A 12593-nucleotide genomic window follows, 5' to 3' on the forward strand; every position below is an offset into this window, starting at 1 on the left:
TAAATAAAATTAAGTCAAAGTGAAAATTCTACTCTACTGTTTTTGTACTATCACCCTTTTTATTTATATTTATGCATGTATTCTCCCTATTTATTTTGATTACTTTTTTTATTCTCCCCCCGCAACCATTTTGACAGCAGGATGGTGCTAGACTAAACCCTTTTTTCTTTTGGGGGGGGAAATCCTTGCATTGTAGTATAATTCTTCCGGCTGTTTAATGCATGGAAGGTTTGGAATTCAAGATAGAGGAAGGTGAATTTTCCTCTATTTCTTAAAATTAGAGTCCTTTTTTGGGGTAGAACCTTGATGTTCTCGTACTATCCTATTGTATCTCTCTCAATTAAGACGTAAGTCTTGGTATTTGTGGTCCTTCTCCAATAAGATGATAAAAAAAAAAAAATTTCTCCTTTAAAAAGTCCTTTAAACACCTGCAAGGCTACATCAGTCATTTTGCAGTAATATAAAGGTGATCCCGCGGGCTTCCGCTCGAACCAGAAAGCAAGAACCGGAAATCCCTCTTTACTAAACTTTTTACGAAAATAATTCCCTGTAACTACCTATAAGTCTATAACATCGTCAGGCAGTGCCTATTGCTCCCATCATCGAATCTCAACCGTCCATCTCATCCCCAAAAAGAAATGAGTTTTGTAACCGATGGGGGCATCCCTTGAATCGTAGCTAACGTATGATGGAATGCATGCACTAACAAATGCAGCATCCTTTTCTATATTTATACATTTTTTTTTACTTACCTTTACTTTTTAAAATAAATTTAACACCTTAACAACTTTTTACCAAGGGTGCATTTAATAAAATTTAATTTTGAAAATTGAAATATAAAGTCTGAATCTGTTAATTTATTGAATTATTGAGTATATATCAGGTTAAGTGATAAGTGAATAGTTTATCATTTATTTTTTTGAAGCAAATTTTATTTAAAAAATTCAGTGCTACTTAATTAATTAATTTACTCAGATGTTTTATTTTATTTTTAGCTATTAAACGCGTTTTGAACATATTGGATGTATTTGGATAGTATTTTATTTGTCAAATTTTATTTATTTTCTTTATCAATATATTTTTTAATTATCTTTTTATCTCACATAATCACGTTAAAAAGTGATGTAGTATTTTTATATAAAATTATTCCAATTAATCAACTATCCAAACACATTCATTAACTCTGAATTTATTACTTTTAAGTGTTGAATTAGGTTAAGTCCCAAGAGAAATATTGAAATAAGCAACATAACAATTCCTAAATTACTATTTTACCCTTCAACGGCCATCTGTTGTATAATATTTGGTGGGTTTTCACTGCTTCGAGTTCCTCGGCTGATTCAACACCACCAGCCGGACGCAGCTCTCTCTCTCTCTCTCTCTCTCTCACACGCACACTTTTGTTTGCTTTCTTCTGTGAGCTTGTTTTAATGGAGGGTCCCTGATACCAAACCTCGCTCACTCTCTCTCACTCTCACACACACACCCTTTCTCTCTCTAAACTCTAAAGCTTCTTTGTTCTTTGCATTTTATGGTTGTGGGCTTGACTTTGCATTTTATGGTTGTGGGCTTGACTGACTTTAAGGTTTGTAAATAGCCCTTTTGGTCTTTGTGCCTTCCTGTGATCTTGTAATTTTACCTGCAAGCTCAGATTTTTGGTTTCAGGTATGTACTCATTCTTGTTCTATCCTGAGTTCTGGTGCACTTTTCTTTCCATTAAGCTGGCTTTTGATGAATTTTAGTGTTGCTTGCCGAGATCCTGCACCTTTTTTCTTGAGTAGTTTAGTAAAATTCTCCATATTTAAAAAAAAAAAGATTATAGCTCAAGCTTTGATGTTTTCCTTCTCCAGTCTTTTTGCCAACTCAACTTTTTTCTTAATGAATATTGATTTAATGTGTTCTCTTCATTAAAGTTTCCCACTTTGTGGATTTAATAAGTGGGAAATGTTTTACAAGTGGCTAAATTCAGTGGAGGTCTGGTGAGGAGCTTAATTAATGTTTAGTGGTATTCAAGTTGTTCATATTTTAGGACTTTTATGGTTGTTCCATTTTTTGTTGTTTTCTTAAAAATTTTTAGCTTTTGGCTCTTGCAAAATTCTAAATTTAAAACTGGGATGGATATTTGCTTGAGTTATGATGTATGGTACTATAACTTTTGCATATTTGATATTTCGAATTCGTAGTCAAGGTAACTGGAAGTCTGGAAGATAAATAAATTATACCATGCAAAGAGCAAAAACTGTGTGTGTGCGCGCTTTTTTTTTAACCTGCATTTCGTTTTGATCTGCCAAAGTTGCCATGCTGGTCATGTATTTTGTACTATTTGTTTGAACTGCAATTGTTTATGTGATGTGCTTTTCTCGTTGACAAAGTAGGCCTTTGCTCACCTTAAAGAGTTTGATGTTTTTCGCTGCAGCTCCATTTTCTTCTAAAACTGAGACGTACAGTTTGTCATTGCATTCTCCTTTTTTTCTTTTTCTCTTTTTTGTACAAATTTTCCCATATAGGATTAGAGCATATGTGTCTCTCCGCTTTATTACTGAAAAGAAAAGGCTTGATCGTGCTTGTGTTATTGACATGTTTTGGTTACTGACTGAATGATGGCATCGGGTTCACAGGCAATCAAGACATTTCTGTCTGATGTCTCCACCGCTTTTGGGTATTGAAGGTGAAGGGCAGGGCAATGTATCTGTAATGGCTTCTTCAAAATCTGTTGACTGTGTCTCTAACAACGGTTTGGGACTGAAAGAACGGAATTATCTTGGACTGTCAGACTCCTCCTCTGAGGAGAGTACTTCTATGTCGACTGTGTCAAAAGAGAAGAAGAGCAGTTTAAATCTTAAGGCTACAGATTTGAGGCTCGGTCTACCTGGATCTCAATCCCCGGAAAGGGAATCAGAACTTAACCTGCTGAGCTCAGACAAATTTGATGAGAAGCCCTTGTTCCCCTTACTTCCATCTAAGGATGGAATCTGTTCCTCAATACATAAGTCTGTAGTTTCTGGAAACAAAAGAGTATTCTCAGACACCATTGATGAATATTCAACTGTGAAAGCTTCAACCTTCAATGAAAGAAACTGGATGTTTTCTGCTGCTGGTTCCAATTCTGAAACTCATCAATCTATTGGACAAGGAAAATTTTCCGGCAAAGCTGGTGTAAGTGTGCTTTCTAGCAGGTCATGTGGTAATGAACCAAGTGAGGTCCCATCAAAGCCATCAGTTGAGGGGCCACATGTAGCAAATGGATCGAACCAGACCAATATGAATAGACCGACCAACAGCAGTGCTCCTGCTGCAAAGTAAGTTCATGAGCTCCAGACAGAAAAGGAAAACAACAAGCGCTGTGCTAACAAATAATGTTATAATTAAGGATTCTGTTTAGTCTAATAATATTGTTCTTGCACTGCAGGGCACAGGTAGTTGGTTGGCCTCCTATCAGATCATTCAGGAAGAATACACTTGCTACCACATCAAAGAACAATAATGAAGTTGATGGAAAACCAAGTTCAGGTGCTCTCTTTGTCAAAGTCAGTATGGCTGGCGCTCCTTATCTGAGGAAGGTGGATCTGAAAACTTACTCCGCATATCAAGGACTTTCCTCTGCTTTAGAGAAGATGTTTAGCTGTTTTACCTTAGGTGAGCTTCTCTTTATGTCTTGGTTGTACTGGTTTATGTTGCAATCAAAACAATAAGTTTGAACTGAGCTGTCTAATATTTCTAGGACAATGTGGAGCTGAGGAAGTTTCAGGGAAGGAGATGCTGAGTGAGACCAAGTTGAGGGACTTGTTGCATGGATCTGAGTATGTGCTTACATATGAGGATAAGGATGGTGATTGGATGCTTGTGGGAGACGTCCCTTGGGAGTAAGTTCAGTTTATTTAACATGTTTTGCTTGCCTATGTCAATTTTTTTTCAGCTTCATCCTGTGCTAGCTTTGATGCTGAGTGGGCCGAAAATGTTGCAGAATTTCCATTCCTCCCCCCCCCCCTCTCTTAAAAGTAACTTGGGAAGCCTGCCTGGAATGAGTATAACATTGAAAGGATCTACAAAAACAGTTTTCCCTTTAGTTACAGATCTTGCTTGTGCTGTACTACCCTTAACTTTACGTTGTTTGTCCTGAGCATGATGTTGCTTTTCACTTTTTGTTCATTTGTGTTATGCATGGATAGAGGATAGAGCCATATAGATGGCATAGTAAAGTTTCTAGCTTTTGTGAAAGGATGTGGCAGAAAGGCCGCCTGTGAATGCTTTTCTCAACCTTTCGAATATAACCTAGGATGTATCCATTTACTGGCTATTTATCTTGGCCTTTTTCTTGATGCATTCAATATTGGCTTCACTCACATTAGAAACTGGAAGCGACAAATGTATCTTCAGCAGTCCTTTACCGCTTTAAGAGATGAAGGCATGTGTTGAGGCAGTTTACCCATCATGAGTTTATGCAAGGCTTCAAATCCTTTAAACTTGACGTCTAGCAGATCAGGATAGTTTGCAACCATTTTTTCTTTTCTGGGGATGTAGTTTTATTGTTTAGGTGTCAAAAATATTCCACAGTGATATCAAGTGGTATATAAAAGTACAAAATAAGCAAACCTTTTGACTTTGACTTTTTTCTTGTTCTATTTTCACTTGCTTGCTTGATTACATTATTCATTTCTCTCTTCCGCACCAATTGCTCTATGCTAGAATAAAAATGACAGATTTTCCAAGATCTAATTCTTAGCCTTTGCTTTCTTCAAATTTGAGACAGTCAACCTCACGAATTCATATTAGTCAAGAGATACACCTGGCCTGATAGAGAGACGCTATCTATTCGAAGGTCTCCTTGATTCTGCAAAAACTAAAGCATGATAAATAGGTTTAGAGCATAATATATGAGCTGCTTAGCTAGCAGCAGTTTATTTTTCCCGTAGAATCTATGTTTTAGTTGAACGCTGTACAGGTGTAAGAGATTTGTATTTTGAAGAAACTTGCTGATTTCCCAGCTGCTTTTGGATCTTTTGGGCAGATAGCAAATTATGCATTTTAAATTAGCATTTGCTTGTCCAACTATGTGCATCTACTTTATGTCAATGACATTGATCTGTTTTTGATTTCATTGTTTGATTTTATGCTGCTAACTAACGGGTGGGTATATTGCAGAATGTTCATTGAAACTTGCAGGAAGCTGAAAATTATGAAGGGCTCTGATGCTATTGGATTAGGTATGCATTATATGTTAGTACGTTCTGTCAACTAATTTTCAGCTCTTCATACTTACAGATGTGTGCTAAAAGAGAGTGAAACAAGATTGCAACTTTTGTTTTGGTCAATAACAGGATTAAAATTTCAATTGCATATAAGATAAACCTGAACCCAGTCTAGACTGAATCTAGTTGGGTAAAATACTATCTTGCGAGTTAATCCGAAGAAAGCTAAATAATAGAACGGGTGTGTGTATGTCTACCAAGGGAATGTGTAATAAAATCCTTTTCCTAGTATTTTCTTTCCCTTGTACATCTTTCTCCTCAAGTTAGCAAATGATGATTTTAATGAACCAAAATATCTTGAACTTGGTTTGCAGCTCCCAGGTCCGTGGAAAAGTGCAAGAACAGGGACTAGCTCTTGCCTTGGGTATGGTGAGTATGGTTTAGCTGCTACTCAGTCAAGAGGGAGAGACGCGAAAGTGGTGTAGGTCGTTATCGACAGGATATACTGAGATGGAATGCAGATCGTGGGTTGGCGCAATTCTGGTGTTACCAGTGCTTTGGTTGGATTAATAAGTTAAAGTGAATCTCTGTCCTTGAAAAGCTTTTTAAATGCAATAGTATGTATTCCAATAACTGTGGAGTTGGATATTTCGACGTCAAAAATGAAGTAGCTTGAACTGCCAAGTTTATGTGTGATTGAAAAACTTGTCCAGACTTGAACACATTATTTTTACTTGCTGCTTGTATCGTTGTGGATGTGCTAATTCAGCTGCACAAGCTTTCTTCTATGTTATTCTTTTATCTCTCTCTCTCTCCTAATCTAAATGTTCTGCGTTAAGAAGTTATTTCTCCTAGTTTTTCATCTTTGATAGTTGCTTCGATTGCGATTCTATGGTACTGTATTTCTTTTTAAGTCCTACAACCCTTGACAATGTTGTAAATTCCTACGTTCTGGTACTGAGAACGGGATTACATGCAATGCTCCTTAAATCTCTGCTATGTGTCCCAAAAAATCTCAAATGCACGAGTTCATGCTTCTAGATTTTACTAAGAGCAACCAAGTGTTTTGAAGGCGTTTGTTTGCAATTTGAACAAATTAAAGCTAAGCAAGCATTTGTGTTTTCACTTGGCTATATATTGAAGTAGCGAACTGGTTGTGCACGGCATCTCATCTTGGCTGTCCAATCAAAATAGCAGCCATCAACTTTTAGTTGATCCATGTAGTATAAGCTGTCTTAAGTGGTAATCAGACAGATTAATATGCATTAATTTGAATCTGTAGCTCAACTGGAAGAGTAATAGCTACTAGTCGACTTTAATAGCTGATCCCGTATAAATAGGCACTAAACAATCCTAACAAAAGATGCAAACTTTGATAGTCAATGCATTGAGGAGCTTCTTTCGTGTATTCTGCCTCATTTCTTAGAAATCTCGGGGGTTCTTATGGATAGATATCTTTGGCATTTGACTAGATTATGTCATTTAATAAAAGCTTTAAGAAGTTTTGGTGGAATTGATGCTGTTTTCTTGCACCTTTTACTCCCTGAATACAGATACTACTATTTGCTTGTGGCCGAAATGCCGCATAAAAGCGCCATATAATGCCCTGCTGCATGATGAGCTAGAGTCTCCTTATTGCAAGGATACAGCGCTTAGCTTCCTCTCTTTTCTTTTTGGCTTTGAGCACCCGGTGTCCCCACCCACCCTTAGTGAGACTAATTCGAATTCGACTCAGGGAGCATCCGCAGAGTTCGACTCTTAGTCGGGGATAAAAGCTTAGCCTAGAGCTTAGTTTCCTCTCTTTTATTTTAACCTCTCAAATATGGCTGTTAAATAATAATAATTTAGTATTTGTAGCAGCACCGACATCATAAACAATGCAAAGAAAATAAAAGTTGGGATTCTGTGATATCATGAAAACTCCAAAGGCTTCTGCAAATCCTGATTAGTTGACTTCGGATTAACCAACTTTCTGTGTTTCGAGGCAGAAGAAAGTTGAGTTCCCTAACTAAGTGGGTCAATAATTCAAATTTGTCTGCCGACTCTCCAGGATTGTGTACCAATACCCTTTTCTTTTTTTTTTCCTGCCCTTTTAATGGTATAGAGCAATATGAAATGTGTATCAGAAGCAAAGAATTTGGATCTATGGAGAAACTCCAGTACCTATTACGCTACAAGATCTTGATAATGTAACCATTTGACTTTAAAATTGCAAGATTGACTCATAAAAACTGGTTGAGCTTTGTCATCCCCATAATCTAGGATTTTGCAGTTGTCAGCTTTTATCATGTTATGGTAGCATCTCATTAGTGGTACTGGCAGACTATTCTGGCTTCTAATCATTCGGAAATTAGTGCGATGCCTAATCATTACCAACTACATTAAGTACAAAAACCTCTTGTTGATTGGAGTTATTCGCTTCCTAATTCAGTCTTTAAAGATAAATCAATCATATAAAGGTTGAATAGCATCTCAGTGCTGTCTTTGTCAAAGGAATCCAAAACCCTTTTCAATCGGCAGTCTCCTAAAGTAATATCTTTGACAAAATTAAAGCTGTCGTGTGCCACTACAATTCGAAATTAACGGCACCAAATCAAAACTTCAGAGCCCTTTGGCACTAATTTGGATTAGGAGGTTGATGACATAGGCAAATGGAGGTTACAGGAATTAAAAATCTGTCGGTGCAATATTTACTTTTTATTTGTAGTCGTTAATGGACGGCGGCCTCTTCCTCATCATCCTTGAGTTTTTTGGCACAGTTTTTTTTTTTTTTTTGCCCTCCCAGAAAATATAATGTTCATGATTACGAAGTTGGATTATCCAGTGAGAAATCAAGGTACAATGATGGATCAATTAGTGAAAGAAAGCTGGAGGTGTTTAGTGGAAGCAACGCGATGATTAAGTTGGAAGAAAAGCTTCGCTGATGAAGTGATTCTGCTTTCAATTAGTTGCGGTTGCACTTTCACATGGCCAAAAGCCGATCTTATCTTCCAACAAGAGTCAAGATCATAATCTTTTCTAGCAAAAGAATTGAACCGAACCACTAGAGGAACATAGTAAATAATAAAATGATTCTTCAACCTTGAATGATTGTCCCCTTGAATTTCCATAGCTTCACAAGTTTTGTTGCAAAAGAAAACTACCTAAGCCTCACGATTAGTAGTAATTTGGCATGTTCCAGATTTCCCTGCTCTTCGTCCCTTGTCAACTTAATAGTGGTACGACTCATTCATGAGAGAAGTTGCCGGCTATCATCCGAGCTTTTAAGAGTTGTTTTTAATGATGCCATATCTTATCAGCACCATAGACGAGCAGAGCAGCATATACACTCGGTAGGTCACAAATTATTCCAATCTTTATTTATTTATTTATTATTTATTCTAGGATAGGTGTAATAGTAAAATTTCATCTGTTGCAACCTTTTAGTTGCAAGTAAAATATCATTTTAACTAAGTTACACTTTTGTTGCTGTGATAGGAGTTGTAATTACTCTTTAATGTCATAATTTGTACATGAGTGGACCTCAAATTCACCATCTTTAGAAAACCTAAAATGGATTTCATTCCTATCATGGTAAAACTTAGGGTAGATGTTGGATAGGGAAAAATGCACTTTTCATCCTCAAAGTTTGGGGGCTTGACCAATTTTATCCTCAATGTTTAACCCCAAACACATTTCATCCTCAATGTTCCGTAATTTTGACCAATTAAGGACAATTGACGGGAATTGGAGGACAAATCAAAAATTGGGACGGAACTTTGCACGTGAGAAGCACAATTCGTTAGATCCAACTTTATACCCAATATAACCGGGTCAAACCGAATGGATCCATTTTTTCTAACGGACAAAAATGCACAAAATAGCAAAACGAAAGGAAAAAAGCTTCTGTCTTCTCCTTCTTTCTTCTCCGTTGTCAGCCCTAAAAATTTTTGTGCCAATCTTTCCATCCACTTTTCGAGCATCTGCTAGCAAGAAGGAGGGCATAGACGGCATCCGTGGAGCATTTTAGGTGAAGAAAAATATGACATTGCGGAAGAAAGAGCTCCACATTTGTCCACCCCCAAATTACGGTATTTATATCCAAAATCAACAACTACATTGCATAAAGATATGTGTTTTTTTGGAGAAGGAAACCTGATATGTGGTCCCTTGTGTTTGTACTGTTTCCCCACTACAATTTACGGCTATTTTTTTTCCAGATTTGGCCATTTGCATGAGGTATAAATAAATCAAAAAATTTGTCTTGGTTTGATTATTATAGTGTGAATGTGGTCCCTTATGTCTGATGATAGTTGCCGATTGACTATAAATTTGTGGTGAGAGTGACTAATAAACAATAATACTTGGTATATTTTGCCGGCCATGTGTATCTGGCCATGTGTATGGAAAAAGTGAAAGTGGTCCTTGTTTGGTAGTTTTTGTGTGGGTCAACAATTTGTTATGCTGAAATGATGAAGCATTTTTTTTTCCTGAAGAGTCTGATCTATATTATTTTCTTTTCTTTAACCAGAAACGGGCAGCACATTTATTACATTAAGATGTCACCATGGAGGCCTCATTTCATATACTCCTGATCCCCATTACGAAGGTGGAGATTTGTGTGTGTTTGACTATGTTGAGAGTATAGGTCTAAGTGTTTTTGAAGTGGATAGATTAACTGAGAGTGCTGGTGTATATGGTCATAAGGTGTACTATGGTTGGGAAAATAACACCTTTAGGAGGATAGACAGCAGTAGGGAGTTAAATGGTTATGTTAAGGGGGAGGTTGGACCAACTAAGGAAGTTAACTTATATCTTGAAGTATCTTTTCATGAAATTCTAGTGCAACAACTTGGTTATGATCCGTATGAGGTAGATGAGACAGAAAATGAACTCCAAAATGGTGATGGTAACAATAATATTAGGGATGAAGGTCAAGGAAGGTGTGCTGCTAATAATTGTGATAATGATTCTGACGCAAGTGATGAGACTTTTTTTTCAGCTATTGATTCAGATTATGAAATAGGTGATGATGCTGATGATGGTATATTTCATGATAATGTTGACAAAAATGCTGAATGGTTGGGAGTAGATAATCACAGGAAAGAAAATGTGGTTCCTGATCCTTTGAATGAAGCAGAGGTGGTTCCTGATTCTGATGAAACAGAACAGGTTCCTGATTCTGAATCTGATTTTGAAAGCATTCATGAGTCTGATGATGAAGAGTCTAAATTGAGGTCTCGTACTTTTGATCCTAAGCATATTGACAATCCAAAATTAGAGCTGTATATGTCCTTCACAAGTCTGAAACTTTTCAAGACTGCTGTACATAATTATAGTGTGAAACAAGGCAGGCCTTGTAAGTTTGTGAAACAAGATAGAGTGAGGGTGAGGGCTAGATGCAGAAATAGTGAATGTAATTGGGTTATATATGCTAGAAAATTAAGTGGGGATGGAACTATTCAAATAAGAACATTTGAAGATAATCACACATGTGGTTTTACATATGATAATCCTCTTGTGCATTCTGGATGGGTAGCTAAGAAGTACTGTGAAGAGTTTAGGTGTAATCCTAAATTAGATTTGGAGCATTTTAGGAAGACAGTAATGAAAGAAAATAGGTGCTCCTTCACAAAAAATCAAACATATAGGACAAGGAGAAAAGCAATGAAAATTGTTCAGGGCAGTGAAAAGGACCAGTACAGCAAATTAGGAGTTTATATGCATGAAATTCTAAGATCCAACCCTGGTAGCACTGTTATAATGAAAACTGTTGATGGCTTTAGAGACTCAAAAACAGGGAAAGGCAGATTTGAGAGGCTGTACATTTGTTTTGCTGGAGTGAAGCATGGTTTCCTAACTGGATGTAGGCAATTTATTGGAGTAGATGGTACTTTTTTGAAAGGATCAGTAGGAGGAGTTTTGCTAGCAGCTGTTGGAGTTGATGCTAATAATGGCATTTTTCCAATAGCATATGCTGCAGCAGAGGGTGAAAGTAAGGACTCATGGTGCTGGTTCTTCAAACTATTGAAAGAAGATTTGAAGATTGAAAAGGATTATGAGTGGACAATAATGAGTGACAAACAAAAAGGTCTAATTGAAGCATGTGATATGATTTTTCCAAATGCAGCCCACAGATTTTGTGTGAAACACTTGCACAATAACTTTTCATCTGCTGGTTTCAAAGGAGAAGGTTTGAGGAGAGCGTTATGGACTGTTGCCAAAGCAACAACACCAGCTCAATTCAGTAGCAGAATGGAAGCAATGGCTGAAATTGATATAGAGGCAGCCAGGTGGTTTGATGGCAAACCACCAAGTCAATGGAGCAGAGCTTATTTTAGCACTCATCCTAAATGTGCTATGTTATTGAATAATATCTGTGAGTGCTTCAACAGCAAAATTCTTGATGCTAGGGAGAAGCCAATAATTGAAATGTTTGAAACAATACGGTTGTACATGATGCAGAGAATGCAAAAAAATAGGGATCTGGCCAAAGAGAAGTGGCAGACTTATCCTTATTGCCCCAGAATTCTTCACATTATGCAGAAAAATGTAGATAGAGCACCTGACTGTTTTCCATTCAAGTCAAATGATGATCTTTATGAAGTCAGTTGCCCATATGGTGACCAATATGCAGTGAACATCAAGGAGCAAACATGCTCTTGCAGAAAATGGGAATTAACAGGTATTCCCTGTCCCCATGCCATTGCTGCATTGTGGATGGCTAAAAAGGATCCTCTGCTATATGTTTCAAAATGGTATACAGTGGAGACATATATGAAGTGCTATGAAGGATCAGTGTGTCCCATGAATGGAGAAAGTGAATGGGGGCTTACTGATGTTGGTGAAGGTCCTTTACCACCCTTATATGGGAGAGCACCTGGAAGGCCTAAAAAGCTGAGAAGGAGAAGTGCAGAGGAGGTTCAACAAGCCAAGGAAAAAACTAAGAAGAAGGTGACAAGAGTGGGACAGATTAACAAGTGTAGATACTGTCATCAAAGGGGACATAATATGAGGTCCTGCAAGCTTCTCAAAGATGCTCAAGATCCTGCAGTTGCAGAAACTGATATTAGTTCAAGCCAAGTTGCTGCTTCTACCAACATGTAATTGGACAAAATGCAGGTGTCATTAAGCTTTATGTTTGATTTGCCTATAATATCTCTGTTTTCCTTATATTTTTCTGTTTTGTTAGACTTGATGACTGAGTTTATAATCCAACCAGACCCTTTGTATGCTCTTGTTTTATTAAGTATTATTGATGTTGGATGTTATAAAAAATGTGTGATTTGATGATGTATGCCTGACCTTTATAAAGTTGATGAACAAAAAAGTTGATGAATATTGAGTTTTTTGAAGCTGTAATACATAAGAAGAGCTTAGCTTTGTAGATTAAAGTTGCAATACATATGACAAGCTCTAAGTGTA

General features: G+C 37.0%; 2 protein-coding genes across 2 annotated transcripts; both read left to right on the forward strand.

The window, feature by feature from the left end:
- Positions 1 to 1443: 1443 nt before the first annotated feature.
- On the forward strand, positions 1444 to 5995 carry LOC113778166 (auxin-responsive protein IAA9). Its single transcript, XM_027323464.1, has 6 exons — positions 1444 to 1665; positions 2619 to 3299; positions 3410 to 3636; positions 3722 to 3863; positions 5143 to 5204; positions 5564 to 5995. Exons 2-6 carry the CDS (start codon positions 2641 to 2643, stop codon positions 5599 to 5601), a joined length of 1128 nt encoding a protein of 375 aa, XP_027179265.1. The 5' UTR covers positions 1444 to 1665; positions 2619 to 2640; the 3' UTR covers positions 5602 to 5995.
- Positions 5996 to 9210: 3215 nt separating this feature from the next.
- LOC113777905 lies at positions 9211 to 12275 on the forward strand. Its single transcript, XM_027323136.1, has 2 exons — positions 9211 to 9259; positions 9700 to 12275. The coding sequence occupies exons 1-2, from the start codon at positions 9211 to 9213 to the stop codon at positions 12273 to 12275; spliced, it is 2625 nt and encodes an 874-aa protein (XP_027178937.1).
- The last annotated feature ends 318 nt before the right edge of the window (positions 12276 to 12593 follow it).

The sequence above is a fragment of the Coffea eugenioides genome, chromosome 7 (genome assembly GCF_003713205.1).
Source record: "Coffea eugenioides isolate CCC68of chromosome 7, Ceug_1.0, whole genome shotgun sequence".
Lineage (NCBI taxonomy): Eukaryota > Viridiplantae > Streptophyta > Magnoliopsida > Gentianales > Rubiaceae > Coffea > Coffea eugenioides.

What these genes read in the sequence shown, in the direction of transcription:
- LOC113778166 (XM_027323464.1), top strand. Translation starts at nt 2,641, where the DNA reads ATGTCTCCACCGCTTTTGGGTATTGAAGGTGAAGGGCAGGGCAATGTA. An exon ending in GTTTAGCTGTTTTACCTTAG is followed by an intron (nt 3,637 to 3,721) that starts GTGAGCTTCTCT and finishes TAATATTTCTAG; the next exon opens with GACAATGTGGAGCTGAGGAA. An exon ending in GTGGGAGACGTCCCTTGGGA is followed by an intron (nt 3,864 to 5,142) that starts GTAAGTTCAGTT and finishes GGTATATTGCAG; the next exon opens with AATGTTCATTGAAACTTGCA.
- LOC113777905 (XM_027323136.1), top strand. Translation starts at nt 9,211, where the DNA reads ATGACATTGCGGAAGAAAGAGCTCCACATTTGTCCACCCCCAAATTAC. An exon ending in TTGTCCACCCCCAAATTACG is followed by an intron (nt 9,260 to 9,699) that starts GTATTTATATCC and finishes TTCTTTAACCAG; the next exon opens with AAACGGGCAGCACATTTATT.